Genomic DNA, 22964 nt, shown 5'->3' with positions numbered 1-22964 from the left:
TCAAAAAGTACCAAAATACCTAGTTTTTATTAAATAATATACAGTTTATCCAATAAACAATAAATTCTATTAATCAGTTCCGCGCCGCAACCCGCAAAACCCCAATATACTAATTATTTATGTCCAAGTGAAGATCCCGTGTTATATCCGCGATCGCCTTCACCCAACACCCACTCAAAGACAAGGCCTTACTGCTTGGCGCGTGACGTCGTCGATGTGGGCCACCGATTTTTAAAAACCAAGGGATTTCATATGCTTATATCTCAATATTTGGCTTATTTTAAAAAATGCTAGGAATAGAATAGAGTTCAGGAAACATTCAAAGGTATGTTTTAGTTCTGGTTGAATGTCAGGTTAAATATTATGGTGTAATATTTAATGCAGACTCCCAAATCCCCCACATCTGCACCAAAATTCAACATATGTATTTAGGTATTTATAATAATTTTTTTATACCATCAAGTAGTAAAAAATGTTATAATATACACATAAATACATATATTGACTTTAAAAGCTTAAAAAGCTTATCATACTCCAGTTCATGTAATTTTTTAATTGCAGAAAAAGAAGCACATTTTTTCTTCGAAGTGTCAAAATCAGGAAAATAAAATTTTTGGTCTGGTTTAGAGTTAAGCCAATTATTAAATACACATTTAAGTAAGTGAACTGTGTCAAATAGGTAAAATAATGGTCTCTGATTATCTATGGGATGAGGATAAACAATGCTAAGTTGGTCTGCAGTTGAAAAATGACTCATGGCTTTCCCGTTAATGGCATTATAATCACTTATAACACAAAAAACTATATATCCAATCTCCTCTAAATTTTCAATAATTGTCTTAAGAAAATTATGAAGTATGTCTGATGTAATTTTGGAGATGGGAGCTATGTGAACTACTTCCTTAAAGCTGGAACACACACTGGTAGTCATAAAAGTAAATGCCGAGGAAGCTAGAGACTTATTATTGACTGATGTTCCAGTGATATTACCGCCTTTATAGTCCATGTAAGGATCAATATGAATTTCATCAAAAAGTAGTGTCACAAATCTCTCATGATCCTTTAGTAAACTAAACACATTTCGGGCATAAGTTAAAAACATTTTTTTTCATCTATGTGGGGATCGGTCATGTGTTTGTTACAAATACCCATTATAGTTTGAGGATGTGGTAAAATTAGGGATCCATAATCTCTTAAATATTTGTATACATGAGGACTAATAGTATAGATTATAGAAGTCAAAATTATTGTACTACATACTTGAATATCTGTACCTTTCCTTTGCAGTTGTAAGCAAAGCTAATTGTTCACAAATAAAATCTAAAGCATGCACTATTTTGTTGTCTTCAAGGTTTTTAAAACTTTTTAGTATGTTTGACACAAAATCGAACACACATTTTATTTTATTTATGTCATCTGATGGTTTGACATGATCGAGAATAGTATTGCCAAGGGTATTGGTAAAGTCCAGTCATGTCATCCACCTTCTATTTACATTGTTTGACAAGTAAAATGCTGGTGTTTTGACGGGTGACCATTCTAATATATTGTTGCACTGGACTTTACCAGTCTCGGTAGCAGAATTTAGATTTAAGTCACAGTCAGGGTTGTCATTATTGGTAACATTTTCCTCCAAAGGCAGGGTAATAATAATAAGGTCTATTGCTTTAAGTATTGCATATAAATCATCTAAACTATGGGAAGTATATGGAGTTTTTAATTTTCATGTTAAAACACAAACTGGCTCGCTATATAAAAAAGTTTTAACATTTAAATTAAAATTAAAAACAATTGCCCAATTAATGCATGGACCAGGTGTGTATTCAATTTTAAAAATTGTTAGCTTTTTGCTGTCTTGAGTATCACTGTGAGCAGTAAACCAATCTTTCGGTAGTTTAAAAGCAGAAAATTTTTCAATAAACTCTTCAAAACTGTCAAAATTATTTTGTTTCTCATGCTTGCCAAAGTCAATTTTGCTTAATTCAAGGGCTTTTGCTAACTTCAACTTGTCAATATTTTTAAACCTTTCATCTTTACTTGGCTTTACCCATTTTCGCCTTAGATTTATATCCTTAGGAAAACCGAAGACATGCACTTTAGGTCCGTTTTTATAGTGTCCGTTACAACCCGGAACACAACACTTTTGAGGCATATTTACACTCTGGTATTAACTACAAGCCGAACTAGGAGAAACACATTAAATTAAACACGAACTAAAGTATTAAAGTCTGATATAAACAAATAAATCCGCGGCGCGCCGGAGAACCGGTTTTTCCGAGGATTTTTCTAGTCCGAAAATAGGATTTTGCGATTTAAAAGTACGCGAAGACTACATAAATATTAACATACACGTTTCGCGGAAATAAACAGTTCCGATTTTAGAAAAAAACACAATAATGAGCTAATGTTTACTGCGGATCTCGTCAGAAATACCGGCAACCACAGAACATAAATATAAACAACCTAACCTCTCGTTTCATCAGGTGGCACAACTAGTAGATGCGCCGTTGTCAGATTTATATAGAAAGAACTCCTATTGGCAAGTAACAAGGAATTAAGTAGATAAATGATAAAATTTGAAAAAATAGAAGTTTAAAATATAAAAAGAGAAATAAGGATGCACTCTTTTTTTTAACTAAATTGTAAAGTAAGAGCAGTTAAAGATATAGATTTAATTATTTTAAGATAGTAATAGAGCATCCTAACGTTCACGTCAATTTGCAAAGTCTGGCAGCGTTGCAGGCAGCCTTCCGCGGACGAACGTCAGCGTCAACAGCTGAATTCACCCGAAAAGCAACCCGAAGTGCATGGCCCAAACGCGTGACGTCACGAGCAAAATTTTTTGGAGCGCTTTGTCCTTTTGTAGAGGTGTTATTGCTTCACCGTTGCCATGTCAACGTGACTTCAGCCTCGCGCGGCATCGCATAATCGGCCATAAGAAACTGAGGCGGGTGCAGATCAATCAGTTTGATATTCACCTGTTGTTTTTCGCGGTGTCGGGCGTTCATTTGTGGTTAGTTTGGGATTTTTCGGATTTTGGATATTAGTTAGTAGTGTGTTGGGTTTTTTGCGGTTGTGGAGATTGAATTTGGAGATTGGTTCGTGTTTAAGATTTTTTTAGACAATATTTATAATAAACTAAATAAAAATGAACCCGATTAATGACGTAGATTGCAACATACTGGAAACTCCCTTCAGGCATTGGATGGATGAAGATAAAAGGGATGTGCTGTTATATGGTCAACCAACCAATATTCTAAGCATAGAATTAAAAAAGTAAGCAAAGAAAAGAGGCAAGTCTTATAATATTAATTATAAGCCTTCTTGCTTTACCAAATTTAATTGGCTGTGTAGCAGCACGGTGATGCAAAGATTATATTGCTGGCCCTGTTTACTATTTTCAAACAAACAATCTGTATGGAATAGGGATGCCTTTACAGATTTTATTAATATTAATAGGTCCTTGCATAAACATGCAGATTCTGAAGAGCATTTAAAATGCCAATTAAAGTTTAGTAACTTTGAAAAAAATCGAAACACCATTGTCTACGCCTTAAAAGAAAATGCTCGACTATATAAATTAAAATTTAATGAAAATGTTAGATTAAATAGAATTTATATGAAAACAGTTATCGACGCAGTTTTGTATCTCAGTAAACAAGAGTTGCCGTTCGCGGACATGACGGGAAAATTGACTCAATAACCAGGGGAAATTTTAAAGAGTTATTAAATTAATTAAAAGAGTTATTTAGTTAATGGATGTAAGCCCTGTCGAAACCAAAAACCACTACAACAAAATTAAAAATGTTTTTAGTGGAGAGTCAAAAACAATTCAAAATGAGATAATTTAATGTATTTCAAAGTACGTACATTAGTGACTACATTAGATCTGAAATTAGGGATACTATTTTTTTTTCCTCCAAATTGATGACACTACTGACATAACTCAGACCTCACAGTCATCAATAATATTAAGATTTGTTAATTCTCAAGGGATATTAGTAGAAAGGTTTTACGGATTTTATGATGTTAGTGCTGGGAAAACCGCTGATCATTTGTTCACTATGGCTGCAACAGTTTTAGAACCTTTAGAATACAAAGATAAGCTAATAGGACACTGTTATGATGGAGCGAGTGTGATGTCAGGGCATTTGAATGGACTTCAGCAAAAAATAAAAGAACATGCCCCACAAGCAATTATTGTGCATTGTCTAGCACACCGACTTAATCTTGTTTTACAACAGAGCTTTAGGAAGATTTCAAAATGCCGCATTTTTTTTGCAACTATTGCAGGAATTCCATCATTTTTCCATAGTTTACCAAAACGATCCTAAGCTCTGGCATCTACATCAGCTAGACGTATGCCAACAATTACAGAGACACGATGGACTTCTAATTCAAAATTAATCAACGTAATTATTGATGACTGGCAAAACCTAAAACAGACTTTTGACAATATTATGAATTCTAAAGAGTCAGATCATAAATCAGTTCAGTTGGCTAAAGGCTTTTTAAGAGAGTTTAATGACTTTGAGTTTACATTTTTAGCAACAGTGTTTAGCGATATTTTCAATTTAACAGATATTTTATATGATGTTCTTCAAAAAAAAATCTCTGGATATTAATTATTGTTTAAATTAAATAAAAGGAACGCGTCAATTGTTAAGCAATAAAAGAAATGAAGAAGTTTTTAATACAATTTTTGATAAAGCCAGCAGTCTGACTACCATAAATACATTGAAAAGATGTGAAGCTGGATTGAACAAAATAGAAATTATCAAACAATATAGAGCTTTATATTTTGAAATATATGACCATGTTTTATCAGAAATGGATGTACGTTTTCAAGATTGTGAGAAATTAAAATTTGTATGCTTAGCAGATTTAACAAAGTTTGAAACGTACAGTTTAACATTTCCTTCGGACGCTTTATAAAATTTACTGGAATTTTATGGCACAAAGTTCACAAAACAACAAAGACTAAAAAATGAACTTTGCCTTCTGTATGCCGATGAAAATTATAAAAATGTGAATTTGCAAGAACTAATAATAAAATTAAAACCAAATATAGACATTTTTACGGAAGCTTATAATTTATTTTGTCTAATTCTCACCATTCCATCGACAAGCGTGTCCGTAGAAAGGAGTTTTTCATGTTTAAAAAGGCTAAAAACATTTACAAGAAATACTGTTTCACAAGAAAGACTTTCCAGTTTGGCTATTATTTCCCTACATAAAGAACTATTAAAAGAAGTTATGCAAATGCAACATCTGTTTTACGAGGATATTATTAACCGATTCGCTTCCCTAAACTAGGTAAGTCAGCTCTAACTATAATACTGTTTTCTAGGCCATGCAGATCTTCACCTACTTTTTTTCCCACGAGCCGCCACTGACTTTTATACCTAAAAGTGAGCCTAACCGCTCTAAATCCCTATTAATACTGTTTATTTTAAACTTTTTTTTAAATTATTTTTAGTATCGTATTTTATAGTAAAATTTTGCCTTCTAGAGTATTTCTAATCTTTTTTTGTCTTTAAAATTATATATTTCTAGTTATATTAGAACATATTATATTACCCCATACTTCACTTTTACAAAGTTTTACGTATTTCGTGTAATTGTTTACTCAGTGACGTCTGAACAAATTGACTTTCTCGAAGAAATAGTAGAAATAAATATAGAAGAACATTTTTTCTCAAATAGATCGGCTTTAATTAAATAGTTATAAATTAAACTTTAAGTCACAAATATCGAATATATTGTAAAACAACACGTGTTTCGCCCGGACTAGACATCATAAGATCTGCTGTAAGAAAGAACTATTTCTTCGAGTTTAAAAATACCAGTTAGGCGAAGCTAGTCCACTCATAAAGACAAAACCTTTTTACAGAATCTCCTGTTAAAAAATTGGTTCCCTCAGCAAAGTCTCTTGTTTAAACTAACACCAAAATTTGCTAACATCTGATGTAGAACACAAAACAGATCATCTAAAACTGGTAGTGCTGTTGATGTAGATTCTACTTTTACAGATGAGGTCAAGTCTTTTCGTTGAGAAAGATTCATATAACTAAATAAGAAAACTGTAAACCTAGAATATTAAACACCACCTAATCATAATGATCACAAATCAACTTGCAATGGGTAAATGCCACTTTTCCTTTAATAATCGCTTCTTAAATCGATGAAGTTTTCTCCAGATGGGGGGAACATTTTAAATTTGTTCAATTCTTCATGAAGATTTGATATAAAGTGTCAGGAAAGTCTAGCATTGGAGGCGGAATATATCAGACAAAGTACTGGCATTTCAAGAAAGCTAATTTCCTTTCGAATTTGTTTTAGTTTACCATAAACCATAGTAAACATAACAAGTTTTATCTCAAGTCGTTAAAAGACAAAATAAAATCCAAGAACTTAATAGGCACTAAGGCTGACAAAGACTTTTGTTTGGTTCTTGGAGTTTTTGAATTCTGACGAGTTCCAACCGCTAAATAAATATCCAACTAATTCTCTCTTTACTTAGTTTAAATGATCCGCTCCGTGATTTTTTTTTGCTGATTCGTCATGTTATCCATTATCAGCTAGGCTTAATCAGGTTTAAAACATTCAGGTTTATTCAATTAAACATTCAGTTGATTGCGCTTACGATTTAAGGAATAATCCAATCACCAGGAGAAGGGTCTTGATTTCCTTAGATGTCATAAAAACCGCGTATCGCACCCAAAAGATTACATATCGCTTGTCACTGACCTTTTGAATAAAACGAACTTACCTAAAGTCGTGATGGAGAATTTGATAACCTTGTTGAATCCAACACTGGAACAAAACAGTTTTAAAATTAACGGACGAATATTCAGGCCGATCGCTTGGTTGTCTGTGGGAACATTTGAGGAGGGGGGATTGAAAATCACAAAATTTAGGCCTTATGGAAGTAATTTGTATTCAGGACAGTAATAATGGAAATTATGCTTGTTGACACTACGTCTATTCTATGAAACGTAGCCTTGTCTCGTAATAGCAGCACATGACTAAAATTTCTTTATAGGCCTAAGGTCGGAACCTTTGGTGTGACATTCAAATCTCAACAAATTTTAATGTTAGCGAAACATGTGTTAAGAGTAGAATAGGAGAGTTTTGGTGAGTCGTAAAACTGTTTTGAGATTTAAAATTTCTTTGCTGGGTTAATTTGCTTTAAATCCACAGACAAAGCTCTGAAAATCATTGAGCAACAATTCTTGCAGGATATAAATATGAGAAAAAAGAGAAACACACAATGAACATAACACAGCTAAGAAGTTTAAACAAAGACATCTTAAAGGCCATTAAGAGAGACATTCGGAACTTTAACACTAAAGAAATAAACAATACCATAGAACAAAACAAAATACTAAAAGTTGTAGCGTTTTATTTTTCTATTTCTTATGTTCACTAACGCTCCATTGATATTTCATTAATTTCAATAATTATATTAATAATTTCAGTCAACTCCTTTTATCGATATTTCTTTAAATTCACACTGTCAATAACACATTACTACTGTAACGCATCACTCTCCTGGTTTTATTATTCATGCTTTCTGTTGACGGTCCGTCACTCTTCTGGTTGGTCTTAATTAATGTTTTCTCTGATTGGATTGACATTGACAGCTCAGGCGAGAGGTGAGGTCGTAACTTATTTAGTCGGTACTGCATCCATTTTTCGAGGACTTGTTATATAGTCGCAGGTAGAAGCGCACTTCCGAAATTTGTGAAGCAGGAAGTGGCCAATATGGTTTATAATTTATAGTCCTTAATCTTGTTCCTTTAGAGAACTGTTTATTTCATAATTCTGGTGCAGGATGCCCGAGATTTTGATGGATAGATAATGAAACTTAGCAAGGTGAGTGTGTCACATTTTGAACGCCCTTCATTTTTATCGACAATGAATGCAATGGCAATCGTTGTTTTAGGGTTTTACTTTTCCGTTTTCCTCTTTATTCTTCTTCAATTGTTGATGGCTGCAGGCTTTTGATTTCTCCGGGAAATTGCTGAAAGCGGTGGAGCTGGAGCCAGAGTTAGAGCTAGTATTAAAGATTCCCAGTCCGGATAGCTAAGCTACAAATGGCATACATTCACAGCCTCGATTTTGGAGGCCAGCCGTTCATTTCTTGGAGGAATATACAGGCCAGTTCATTCCATTTATTTAAGTATTACTAACCATAGATTTGTCTCATTTATTTAAATTTTTATTAATATACCTTTTATTTCAATTTAACCTTACAAATATTTAATTAATGTCATAATTTAATATGTTAATTTCTTGTCTATAATTTTAGTTATTTTTTGTTCAGTATTTTTCAGTACCTTTTTTGGTGGTTAAGTAGATATAACTCGGTTAAGGCTGATATGCCTTAGGTAAAAAGGTTCATGAACTTTCCCCTGCGTAATACAAATATATACTAAAAACTTTAATAATTGCAATTTATTTTTCAAGTGCTGAAATCTAATCATAATAATCTTAATCATAATTTAAATTTTACTTTTGTAAACTTATTTTAATCACATCAACATTATTCATATTTTAATTCATAATAAATTATTAACATTTAACAGATTAGAACATGAGGTGTATACTTATCTTTGATGTAAATATAATTTGGTTGTATTGCTAAGATATTTTTTTTGCCTCTTTAAATCTACTTTATCCAGGGTCATTTAATTGTTAATTGAAACCTATATACCAAATCTTTTTTCTTAGTTTTCTTTCATTCATAATAAAAAAAATAAGTGGCGCCCTCTTATTTATTAATTATAATCAAGTTTATATTCTTTAATGGCCAGTCATAAGTGAACCTTCGAACAATCCCAAGCCTCCAATAATTCTGAGCTACCGTCTGCAAACTCTTGGCAAAATAGTAACACTGTAAAGTTAACGCCACAAAGTTCTAAAACGAAGGTTGAGGGCTACAAAGCACTATATAGTCGAGATTCTATTCAAGAGGTACAAATCCCAGAAACACAGTATCAAGGAGCTGAGAAACTATCAGATATAACCGATGACACGATTGAGATGGCCGACTTAAGGCATCAAGGACAACAAAGTACCTGGAAAAATGAGTGAAATGATAAAACAAGGAAGTAGACGCGTCATAAAAGCCCTAAAAGCTCTCTATAATGCACGCCTCTTTGGAAGAAATGCACCAAAACATTGGAATAATGCCGTTAGGAAAATATTACATAAAAACAAAGAGATAACAGATATTGGAAACTACCGACCTATCAGCTTGTTATCTCACTTATATAAGCGCTCTTCATGAAAATTATTAGTAGACTGGGATCTAATCTTTTTTTACCTAAGATTTTCACCAACGACTGGAGCAAGTCGGATTTAGAAATGGCTTTGGAACGAATGGCATCCTACAAGTCCCTGATAGAGAAAGTTATAGAATACAGCAGTGCAATATCGATGATGACCCATTTTTAGATTATAAGCAGTGCTTTCATTTCAAAAACAAACCACTCTTAATAACTTCTTAAAAAAAACATGTCAACTGAGATATACAGACATTTAATTTTCTCCAGCTAACCTCACTTTGATATGTCAAATGGGAACCCCTATCGTGTGACACATCATTATAAGCAGCATTAAAATGTGTATTCAACTGTGCCAAAAAAAAATTTAATCGGTAGACGTACCAGCGAATAGTGACCAAAAATGTCTGGAAATATTGGATATTTTATCGACCTCAAACTTTTGTATTTCAAATGACAACCCTAAGTATGATGACATCATTTTAAATGGCATACAATCTCCTATCTAAACAAATCGAAAAAATAAAATGGGTTGACGTATAAGCGAAAAGTAGGCAAAAATGTGTAATTAAAGACATATTATCAACTTGAACTTTGGTAGGTCAAATTGTTGCTTCATAGTGTCACACATTATTTAAAATGGCAAACAAAATATCAAAACAAAAAGTATCCTAAAAAAATGAACGCCTAGGCAGGAATTTATGGTAACGAAATCATCGTGCCATTTTTTTTTTGGAAGAAAATTTAGCTGCACAAATTTATTTAGACCTCTTCGAAAATAATCTTTCAATCGTCCAAATTTTGGAAAATCAAGTGGTTGAAAATGGTGTTGGGATACCAAACGAAAATAATTTGTATTTCCAACAAATAAACAAGATGGAGCTCCTCCGCATTATGCTTTGACAGTTCGAGAGTGGCTTAATGAACATTTGCCAGGGATGTGGATTAGCAGGCGTGGTGCAATTGAATGGCCCGCACGGTCCCCAGACTTAACACCACTAGATTTTTTTCCTTTGAGAGTAATTAAAAAGCAAAGTTTATAAAACCTTACCTGAAAATATTAGTGATTTAAAGGACCGAATTTCTCGCAAATGTAGAGATATTAGTGGACAAACACTTGCCAACGTGAGGAATTTCAAAACAGACTTTATCATTGTCTCGCGAATAAGGGACTACATTTTGAGCATATTTTTTATACACCGTTGGGTGGTAGATTGTATGGTCTTTAAAATGATGTATGACACTATAGGATAGCCATTTGACATACCAAAGAACGACGTCGATAAAATATTCATTATTACCAGACATTTTAGCTCACTATTCACTGGTATGTCAACCGATTTATTTTTTTTAGCACTGTTAAATAAACATTTTAGTGCTGCTTACAATGATGTTTCACAGGATGGAAGTTCCCATTTGACATAAAAAAACTGGTTAGCTGGAGGTGCTTGACAGAACTTTGTAAAATAAAAAAATGAAACTTCCTTCTGTATATCTATATTGATGTGTTTTGTTTGCTTTTTTAAAAAGTTATTAAAAGTAGTTCGTTTTGAAATGAAAGCATTGAATAATAACGCAACAGCCGCAGTCAAAATGTATTAAGGAGACACAGAAATTCACAAGCATCAGTAACTTGCTGAAACAAAAGAAAAAGACAGTGGCAGCCTTCTTAGATATAGAAGAGGCTTTCAACAACGCACTGCCATGCTCGCTATATGAATCGAGTACCCTCAGGGAGGGGTACTATTTTCCCTCCTGTAGCTTCGCTACTCGTTGACAATCTTTTGGCCATAATTCGACTGTGGGAGGTCGAAGTCCAAGCTTACGCAGATGATCAAATGAGCTGGTGATCCTGTTAAAAGGAAAAAATTAAAAAGCAATCTACACAGCACTACAAGAAGTGCTGAACATGGTGCGAGAGGGAGGAAATGTCCATTAATCCGCATAAAATAGTAATAGTGCCATTCACCAGAAAAAGGAATATGGGCGAACTCAAACAATACTGAGAGGTGAAACCATCCAATTTGCCATGGAGGCGAAATATCTTTGGATAACCTTAGATATGACTTAGGTTAATTGGAACCCGCATATTGACAAAACAATCAAGCAAAACGGTCCCTATGGAACTGTCGCAGGATATGCGGCAAAATATGGAGAATAAACCCAAAACAGATGCAGTGGTTATACTCACAGGTCATCAGACCGATGATATCCTATGGCTCTGTGGTGTGATGGAGCAAAGCAACACAACAACTGGCCAAAACAAAACTTACCAGCCTTCAAAGGCACGCTTGCTTGTTCATTGCGATCAGAACCACCCCAACAGGCGCCATGCAATTAGTACTTGGACTGACCCCTCTGCACATATACCTGCAGGGGGAAGTCATAAGAACTAGTTAGAGGCTGCACCATGTCATAAATGGCATCTTGGCAAACAAAGTCTGGATGGAACCAACTAAACTGGTTGAGAAGGTGTGCAATCACAGCACACTTGGTATGCTATCAGACCTAATGTCAAGAAAAACACTTAACACGAGTCAAGCGGACATCCGAGTATATTTAGACGGCTCCAAAAGCAATTTTGGAGTGGGCGCTGGCATATACCGCACTAACCCAAGGATAGAAATATCTATCTGTCTTGGGAAACACTTATCAATTTTTCATTGTGCAACAATGCTTAACCAAATGCAACTTGAAAACAGAACCATCAAAATCTACAGTGACAGTCAGGCAGCTCTAAAAGCGCTTGAATCCCCTACCTGCACATCTAGAGCAATATGGAGCTGAAACGAGCTCATACTGCTTGGGGAAGGGAACAAAATTACCCTAACATGGATTCTGGGACATGCTGGGCTTACAGGAAATTAGCCGGCTGACAAGCTAGCCAAAAAATGAGCAAAATTCAACCTGATAAGTTCAGAACCATTCGACATTGCCTACAATACGGCAAAACACACAATCTTAAACCTGGTGCACAATAAAGCGAGGCGCTACTGGAAGGGATTACCAGGACACAACCATATGAAGGCTTTCATACCAGACGTAACAAGGAAGGTAACAGATACGATAAGGGAACTCAACAGGAAGCACCTAAAAGCCCTAATGGAAATGTATACCGGCCACTGCAGACTACATCACCATATGAATAGGATTGGTGTGGTGGAAGTCGCCGAATGCCGACTATGCATGGAGGAGGGCGAGACTGCAGAGCACTACCTATGCAGATGTCCAGCACTAGAGAATCAGACAGGTCATCTTCGGCAATGCCTTACCTAAGACGGAAGACATTAAGAATGCTCTTCCCAGTTAAATTATCGAACTCTTAAAGAGGGCGGACTTGATTAGGGACGTATAAACACCTAGAAGTGAGCCACAATAGACCTATAGTCACAGTGGAGGGCCACAAGGTGCCTCACTCACAACAAACCTAACCTCGTTTTGGCTAAAAATATTTCGATGTATGGTACGCAAATAGAACCAAGGTATGCCGATAAATATTTGGGCCACGAGATTAAATTGGGCAAAAGAGGCAACTAGACCGCAGAACTAAACAGGAAAATAGGACTGACATGGGCTGCTTACGGCAAACAAAAGCAAGTCTTTCAATCAGATATTTCCACGTATCTGAAGAGGAATGTATTTAATCAGTGTGTGATCCCGGTTTTAAAATATGGAGCAGACACTGACCCTTATACGAAGGTAATAAACAAAATTTAGATAGCACAGGGAGCGACGGAAAGATCAATGTTGAGGTTGCCCCTCAGGACAGAATTCCAAATCATATTATTATTATTATTATTATTATTATATAATTAGAGAAAAATTCGGTGTTATGAACGCAGTTAAGCGAATTATGGCGGGCCATGTTGCCAGAGTCAGAGATGGACCCAGAAAATCCTATAATGGAGATCTAGACTCGAGATATACCGAAATCGGGGAGATCCTTCGTCCCCCAACGAGATGGTCGGCGACATCAAGCACATCCAGCATAACTGGATGCAAAGTGCCTTCATACCGGAAGCAATGAAAACCGTTCTTCATCGGTCATTGCATATTCTTATTGTCTATGCGGATCTTCGGTAACTCCCAAAATTCAAATTCAAATGACAAATTTACATACACGTCTAATATTTTAAATAAAAAACAAATAAGATATAAAAAAAATTATATACTTGATTATGACAACACTCAATACATTTTGTCAAAGAGTAGAACATGTAGTATTGATTCGAAAACTTTCTTAAATGCTGGTTAAAGAGTTTTAGCACTGCTGACGTGGCTAGGCATGGTAAGTAATTTTTAAAGAGGTATTCTCAAAACCATCCTGCACCTGAAAAAATCCAATAAAATATAAATAAGGTTTATGTGTATTTTTAGTACTATAATAATTAATTATTTCTACACATCATAAGGTTATTAGAATTTTTAAAACGTCACAAGCCCATTGCAATAATGATGACCTTCCCTTTAGAGAGTTTGACTCCCATCTTTTAACCTAACAGCTTGGCCACTTTAAAACCGGGCCTATTATAGGAAGAAACTTTATTTAAACGGGTAGTATAAAAACAAACATAATATATTCATATAATAGTTTATGAAAAAATCAAATTTTTTACACAAATAAAAAAGAAAATTGTATTTTAAAGATAAATCGAAAACGAATGTGTCAAATTTTATACCAAAATATGAAAAGGTTAGTATAACAGAAAAACTTCATAATTTTTTAGTTCATCACAACCTTTGAATTATTAATTTTAGTAATCCATATATACATATTTTCAGGGAACTTCTGCCCAAATTTATTGAGATTTTAAGTAACTCAGCTAAGGAAAGCCATTTAAAAGATAAAGGATCTTCCTATCGCTACAGTCAAGACTATAAGCTACAACACGAAATGTTGCAGCACATTGGACTGATTTTGTACAATTTAGACGTGGAAGAAGAAACTATAATTAAGACTGCTGACGCTGTTTGCCTTTACTTGTCAGATAAGCAGCCTCATGAACTGCAGGTAAATTTAAATTAGTGTAGCGTTTTTACCATTCGTTAACGTGTGTATTAAAACACTTGATGTACAAAAATAGTCAACTGACTTATTACACACGTTAACACTACTAGAAAAATTTATTTTCGACTATTTATTTTGATTTAAAAGTCGCGCCAATATTCAGATCAAAAAAGATATTCAGAGTCGGAGATTTTCCTGTCCTTTCATGAATGGCTGATCGATAAGCTAGTAGGAGCAAAAGAAGAATGCAAATGAAGATTCCAGTCTTTTTGGTGGCTACAGACTACTTTGGCCAAATAGTGATTAGTAGTTCAATTCGTTTGTTCCACTATGCTATCTGATTGCAAGAGTAATGCAGTGGTCCTCGTTTTCTTAATTCCAAGCGTCTTGCAGATGATCTGGAAAACGTTGGATTCAAAATTTCGCCCATGTTTCGAATGTATCTCCAAAGGCACATCAAATCGACAGATTTATTTTTTTACGAAAGCGTCGGCACTAGTACGGGTTTCCTGGTTTGGTAGAAGGTATGCCTTAACACATTTGCTAAAATAGTCTATCACGACCACGATATTCTTATCCTTGTAATTCAGAAAACGAGCCGACAACGTCAATAGCCTCCTACGGAAGCATCATAGCCTTCTGCCTTCTCTGTCCATTATTTGCTAGACATATAATCCATTTCCTGTAGCAGTTCTTTACGTCTGCCTTTCTTTTAACCCATTAAAATCTTTCCCTCACTTTTCCCAGGGTATTTGTTACTTCAAAGTGTCCTCCTGACACACCGGCATAGATTTCCTCTAGCAACTCCAACATCTGATATTTAGAGTCAACGACTTGCTCTTCTTTCCTCTTTCCCGTCGTGGTCAGCTATTTTTCGCAGCAAGAGTCCATCTTCCAAAATTAGGAAGTTGTGCTCATTAAGACAGCTTGACAGAGGGTGAGTACCGGGTGTACAACTAAGAGAGGTCGCCGACCATATCTGAGTAACTACTCATCGCAAAGCGTAGGGAAAAAAATATTTCTGATAAAAGCGGCAAAAAGAAATTGCTGGAAATTATTTACAAGTTTAAACGATGACCGCTAGGGGGCGTAATACAACATTGAAATAGAAAAAATTGGTTTTATTGAAAATATTCAAAGTGAATCTTAGAGAAGAATGATGCCATTTTGAAGTATGATATATTCTTAACATTTTTTATTTCACTTTTTTTTTTATCTATTAAATAATGGGTGGGGGAAGGGTTGAATATTTAAATTTGTTTATAATTTTATATTTATAAATATATACAGTGTGTCCCACTTAAGGGTTAGCCACCCCTCTAAAATTTTTGTTTCTTGACCAATTTTCAAAAAGTTTTTTTTGTTGGATAGATGGTCAAAAATGGCACTTATGAGCCAAGTTCGACATTTAGAGAAAGCAGGTCATGGCCTACTGTATTCAAGTTTGAAGTGCGAAAAATCGAGAAGTAGTATTAGCGATATTTATTTTTGAAAAATGGTACTGGATTATTGTTCAGGACCACTTAAAACATAAGTGTACCAAATTTGGTTATGATAGTATACAGGTTGTTGAAATAAATTGGAGTCAAATTTTTAAAAGGCGCAATAACATTCTTAATCAAATACGAATATTTTTTAAATTTTTGGTTAATTGGCATGCGTCTTGAGAACACAAAGTTTGGAAATATCCTTCAATAAACAACAATCGATCATATTATCATACTATTTTGGGCTTCACAATAATACAACTTCATTTATAAATTTTTTAGTTTTATTTCATTGTTAGCTTCCAGTTCACACTTCACTAGTTACTTAATAATGTAATGTAGGCTAAGCAGCAAAAACTGAAAATAATTATCTTAAGGAATTACCTAACACCAAAGATAATAATACTACTAGTATTATTACTAGTGTTATCTTTGCTAACACTCAAATTTAAAAATTAATGCCACAAAACTAAATATTAGTTCCTTCAATATGTCCTCCATTAATTCTTATATATTTTTCTATGCGTCTTCTGTTGTTTACTACCACCCTTCTTAACTGTACCCTGCTTATTTCATTACACTCTTGTCTAATGCGCTCACAAAGATCATGTAGAGTTTGCGGTCTTGATTTATACACTTTGTTTTTAAGGGTTCCCCAAAGAAATAAATCTAACGGAGAAAGGTCGGGGGAACGTGCTGTCTTTCGAACGTGAATTAATGGACTGTTTCGTCCTATCCATCGATTCGGATAATTCTGATTAAGCCAATTCCGCACTACCACTGCATTGTGGATAGGCGCACCGTCAAATTGTATGTGTAAGTTTCTTGTTTCGGCTAACGGCAAATCATCGATTACGTCACTAAAATCACCTTCCAGGAATCGAAGAAAATTAAGTCCATTTAGATTTTCATTAAAGAAAAACGGCCCGATTATACGTTCGTTCAAGATACCGCACCATACGTTAATTTTCTGCGAATACTGCCTTTTACATTGTATCACCCAATGGGGATTTACGTTACTCTACATTCTAATATTTTGAGATGACAAAATGCCGTTTGTAGTAAATATTGCCTCATCGGTGTATAAAATATTTTTCACAAATGTAGGGTTAGCCAAATACTCGCCTTGTAACCATAAACAATATTCCATCCTGCGTTCTTCATCCCCGTGTTCCAAAGGGTGAAGGAATATAGGCTTGAAAGGCTTCTTGTTATTTTTCTTTGCGGATTAGCATTAAAGTATTCAAGAATTATTTGGTTATTATTATTTGCTCGATTACGATGTAAATGAGGACGTACTCCGCCTACTGAACCAGACTGATCAAACCCGTAGTTTATTCTGGCTATTGTTGAATGGTGGATGTTTTTACCAGGATGTCTCCTGTTAAATTCCGCCGCAGCTTCACGAAATGTTCTAACTCCATCGCCAACTAGCCGTACTACTTCAACTCTTTCGTTTAAATTATAATCACCCATAATTGTTCGACAAGCAGTCAAAATGAACTAAATGCATGAAAACTTTGACAAACTGTCAGGAACATTTTCTTTCATAGCATACTTGGGTAAAATTCCCACAAAATAATTTTTAACCACACACAATCATATCTTCGGAATTTAACAAACAAATTCATAAAAAAAACAAACAAATTGAGCCCAAAATAGTATGATAATATGATCGATTGTTGTTTATTGAAGTATATTTCCTACCTTTGTGTTCTCAAGACGCATGCCAATTAGACAAAAATTTAAAAAATATTCGTATTTGATTAAGAATGTTATTGCGGCTTTTAAAAATTTGACTCCAATTTATTTCAACACCCTGTATACTATCATAACCAAATTTGGTACACTTATGTTTTAAGTAGTCCTGAACAATAATCCAGTACCATTTTTTAAAAATAAATATCGCTAATACTACTTCTCGATTTTTCGCACTTCAAACTTTAATACAGTAGGCCATGACCTGCTTTCTCTAAATGTCGAACTTGGCTCATAAGTGCCATTTTTGACCATCTATCCAACAAAAAAAACTTTTTGAAAATTGGTCAAGAAACAAAAATTTTAGAGGGGTGGCTAACCCTTAAGTGGGACACACTGTATATATAAATTTGTTTATAATTTTTGATTGGCCTAACCAATTTTAACGAGCTTGGTTTTGTTTTCAAGAATAATTATAAGGCTTTTATGTGGTATAATTACTTAGCCGTTTTAGTTGTTTTGTTGAGCGCTAGAGGGCGGTTTGTGTTATTTTGGACTTTTTCAGCGATTTTCTGGCAAATATTAAATACGATGTAATTTTTTTTATTTTGGCTAACAGAGCATGAAAAAACATAAAAACTGGCGCAAACCGCAACTTGATATCTTATTTTATTCCGAAATTCTAAATTAAAATGTTTTTCAACAATGAAATCTGTCGCCGCGCTGGCATTATTGCGTCACGTAGTTAATAGTAAGCTTTGGAAACAAATGAATTTGATAAACATTTTCGGGGCCATAATAAAACGTTTATGATCAATGTCCAATGTAACGTGGAAGACAATGCTTATGGCAATTTAAAAATGCTAAAAGTAATTCCAAACGACATAGCTTTTGACATGCTAGCAGTGTATTTTGAGTTAATGCAAAATGCACGCATTGCAGCCCGTATATACGCCCAAAGATATCCTGACAGAAGACACTATAATCATAGAGCATCTGAAATATTTCTAGAGAATTGGACATGTCCCTCGGTACAGTAGAAAATATTCTGAAAGAGCACATGTACCTATTTTTATTTGTTACAACACTAATAAGCATCCTAATATCTTATATTTATTGTTTTTTACTTAGACTTCATCCATATCACGTGGTTCTGCACCAAGCGCTTCTCGAAAAAGACTTTGATAACAGACTCAATTTCAATTTTCAGGCTGTTGAACATGGTTACAGAAGATACCTCGAAGATATTATGGACGGACAAGGCATAATTTAGCAGTGATGGTGGTGTAAACCTGCATAATCTGCATTATTGGGCAGAAGAAAATCTCAGTTGAATCTGCGAGACTCAACACGTCGATTTGGAAACAAGAGAGCAAATAATTTTCCAAAATGATGGTTGCCCTGCACATTTTGCAGTTCAAGTTCGTCAATACTTAACCAGGCAGTATTGTTTGTGGAAAGGAAGAGGAAGTATATTTCCTTGGCCTGCTCGATCCCCAGATCTGAATGTCCTAGATTTTTATCTGTGGGGAAGGATTAAAGATTTAGTTTTTTTCACCCCACCCAAAACACAGAACGACATGCAGGACCGAATATGCAATGCAATAAATTCCTTATCCACAGCAGAAATCCAGACAGCGGTTCTGTCAACAACAGAACAACTTCGACTGTGTATTGAAAATGAAGGAAAACAGTTTGAGCATCTAGGACACCATTAAAAATATAAAACAATTTATTTATTACAAAAATTTGAGTTCTGGAGTTTTATTTTTATTGTTCAAAAACATTTTAATTAATAATTTCGGAATAAAATAAGATATCCAGTTGCGGTTTGGGCCAGTTTTTATGTTTTTTCATGCTCTTTTAGCCTAAATGAAAAAAATTACATCGTATTTAATATTTGCCAGAAAATCGCTGAAAAAGTCCAAAATAACACAAATCGCCCTTTAGCGCTCAACAAAACAACTAAATCGGCTAAGTAATTATACCACATAAAAGCCTGATAATTATTCTTGAAAACAAAAGCAAGCTCGTTAAAATTGGTTAAGCCAATCAAAAGTTATCAACAATTTTAGATATAAATATTCAACCCTTCCCCCACCTATTTGACAGATATAAATTATATATATATATATATATATATATATAGGGTTACTGGTAATTCGATACATTCCTTTGGAGATGTGATAGGGGAGGGGGTAAGAAGTAAATTGAACCCTAATATGTATTATGCAAAAGTTGATAGTTTTCGACATATTTAATTTTTTCTGTTTTTCTTCAAAATGTAGACCTTAGTGGTTTAAAAGGCAGTTTCCAGAAAATCCGCTGTATATTTTTTTTACTTTTTAGGCAAAATACATGCTCAACACAATAGTGTTACGTTTGTAATGGCAAAAGTCCCGCAAATAGTTGTAAGCATAGGTAAATTCTCGATGCTAAGTGTAATTTTTTTTTCTTAAATAAAATACTACACTTTCTAGTGGATATTTTTTGAAAAAAAATTATGCTACATTCTTCAAAATGTAGGTAAAACTTTCTTATTATCTAAGCTAACTCATAGGCTATAAATGCTACCAAAAATTTTAACAGAATTTTGTATTTTTATTATTAATAGTAAGAACGCACTTGAAAAATGCCAAGTGGTATTTACTTCTATGGTATTTAAGTACTATAGGAACAACTTGTTTTTTTTAATTTTATTGTTAAAAATTTGATGTGTAGATAGTCTGACAGCAATAATTGTTGTGGAAAGTAGTTAAATTACGAGTTTCGAGTTTATTTTTCTCGTGTTTTCAAAGAAGGTATTCTATTGGTTTCTGCGCTATGGCCACGTTTACTAACGCTGAATATGCAGATATTATGTTTGTTTATGGGTTTTGCAATGGTAATGCCGCGGAGTCTCGCCGAGAATACCAACGTCGCTTTCCGAACCGCCGCATTCCAAATGTCCGTGTTTTCGCTTCGACCTACCGAGCTATCGCTGAAACTGGATCCGTAAAACCAAGAAGAGGTGACGCTGGCGCTCCTCGCGTATATCGAGCAGAAGATGGGGAGGAAATATTAAGACATTTTGAAGACGATCCAACCACATCCACTAATGCCGTAGCGCAGCAAACAGGATCATCGCAATGGAAAGTTTGGTCCACGATTCGGCAAATGGGAAGCCATCCTTACCATTATACGCCTGTCCAAGGATTGGAAGAAGGGGACCCGATAAGAAGGGTAGAATTCTGCAGATTTATTATAAATTCTGATGCAGACAATAGAACTTTTTTAACCGACATTTTGTGGACGGACGAGTCAAAGTTTAGTCATGAGGGCATTACAAATTTTCATAACCTTCATTTTTGGGCCGAAGAAAATCCCCGTTTAACAAGAGAAATCAGTTTTCAAAGAAAGTTTTCTGTAAATGTGTGGATGGGACTTATTGGCCGGGATGTAATAGGACCACATTTTTTCCCAGACCATTTAAACGGGGATATTTATGAAAATTTTTTACGACATAACCTACAAGATCTTTTTGACGATATTCCTCTCGCCGTTAGAGGACGAATGATATTTCAACATGACGGCTGTCCAGCTCATTTTCGGCGGTCAGTTCGGCAGTTCCTGGATGAACGTTTCCCGAATCGTTGGATTGGTAGGTCAGGTCCAATAGCTTGGCCAGCACGAAGCCCTGACTTAACCCCGCTTGATTATAGCATATGGGGTCAAATGAAAGCACTGGTTTATGCAACCCCAATAATTACCCGGGAAGATCTTATCCAAAGAATAACCAACGCTGCCCAGCAGATCAGGAATACCATAACAACTAGAACAACAAAGACTGAAATGAGAAGGCGCTGCCGAGCCTGTATTCGCAATAGAGGCTCTCATTTTGAACAAGATTTGTGAAGGTAAATACTGATAAATGCGTTACTTTACAATTTATAATAAAAATACAAAACCATGTCACCTAACTTTTAAGCATTTGTATCCTGTGAGCTAACTTAGGTAATAAGGAAGTTTTAAGGAAATTTTGAAGAATGTAGCATAATTTTTTTTCAAAAAATATCCACTAGAAAGTGTAGTATTTTATTTAAGAAAAAAAAATTACACTTTGCATCGAGAATTTACCTATGCTTACAACTATTTGCGGGACTTTTGCCATTACAAACGTAACACTATTGTGTTGAGCATGTATTTTGCCTAAAAAGTAAAAAAAATATACAGCGGATTTTCTGGAAACTGCCTTTTAAACCACTAAGGTCTACATTTTGAAGAAAAACAGAAAAAATTAAATATGTCGAAAACTATCAACTTTTGCATAATACATATTAGGGTTCAATTTACTTCTTACCCCCTCCCCTATCACATTTCCAAGGAATGTATCGAATTACCAGTAACCCTGTATATATTATTATATATAATTATATATTTGACAGATTAAAAAAAAAAGTTTGAAATAAAAAATGTTTAGAATATATCATACTTCAAAATGGCATCATTCTTCTCTAAGATTCACTTTGAATATTTTCAATAAAACTAATTTTTTCTATTTCAATGTTGTATTACGCCCCGTAGCCGTCATCGTACGAACTTAATAATAATTTCTAACAATTTCTCTTTGCCGCTTTTATAAGAAATATTTTTTTCCCTCTGCTGTGGGATGACTAGTTACTGAGATATGGCCGGCGACCTCTCTTAGTTGTACACCCGGTACTTGTCAACTTCTGTCCCAGTTGGCTTCTGCCTTTCCTTTATCCAGTTAAGAAGTGTCTGTATATCGGAATCTTCCTCTTGGCCTTTTATAAGATTCCCAGTTTGTCAAGTATCATCTACGATGATGATTAACAACTAAGCATCTTTCTCTTTTGCCGACTGACAATGACAGGATCAGAAGATCCTATTAAGTATAATACGGCTTGCTGAATACAGGTTGACGATCGCATCTTCACATTGATCTTTCTTAGTTTTGCGAGAGTGGATCTAGCGCCTTCTGCATGGATAGTGCCTTTTTATGTGATCTGCTTGACACATTTTCGGAACTCCAACTTACGGTCCTAGTGGCTACGTCCTCCCTAAACTTCCCTAATGATCCGCTTGACGAGTCCCTCAAAATTGTCCTCTCCTGGAATCACTTGCCGAACATGACTCTGACCCTTGTTCGTGTTCTTAACAGCTTCGAATTAAACGGCCCGTTTTAGTACTGCTCTACTAGCTTAGTTGGATATGCTTGTACTAAGTACTGCGTCATTTCATCAGCGCTGGAGCTCATTCCATCCAGGAATGCATGAACTGTCAAACGTTTCATGATACTTTCCCGGATATCTGGATATGCCAGTCAACCTAAACCTGTAATCTCAGCTTCAAATTTTTGCAAGATTTCAGGTATGACTGGCCATAACGCATCTTCAAATGTCTCGTTGTCGTAGACTTCTTGTTCTTCGGAAGGACACTCTTTGCAGGATGGCAACAGCATCTCTTCTAAAGACCAACATA

At 34.8% G+C, this 22964-nt stretch overlaps 1 protein-coding gene across 3 annotated transcripts in view; it reads left to right on the top strand.

The window, feature by feature from the left end:
- LOC126734719 (TELO2-interacting protein 1 homolog) overlaps nucleotides 1-22964 on the top strand; it is a 161724-nt gene that overhangs the window by 125817 nt on the left and 12943 nt on the right. For all 3 annotated transcript variants that reach the window (XM_050438442.1, XM_050438444.1, XM_050438441.1), the window contains one exon: nucleotides 14073-14301. In XM_050438442.1, coding sequence (XP_050294399.1) covers nucleotides 14073-14301 — 229 coding nt within the window. The remainder of the gene's footprint in view (nucleotides 1-14072; nucleotides 14302-22964) is intronic.

This window comes from Anthonomus grandis, chromosome 3, assembly GCF_022605725.1.
Source record: "Anthonomus grandis grandis chromosome 3, icAntGran1.3, whole genome shotgun sequence".
Taxonomy (NCBI): Eukaryota; Metazoa; Arthropoda; class Insecta; order Coleoptera; family Curculionidae; genus Anthonomus; species Anthonomus grandis.
This window is presented reverse-complemented; position numbering and strand designations above follow the sequence as displayed.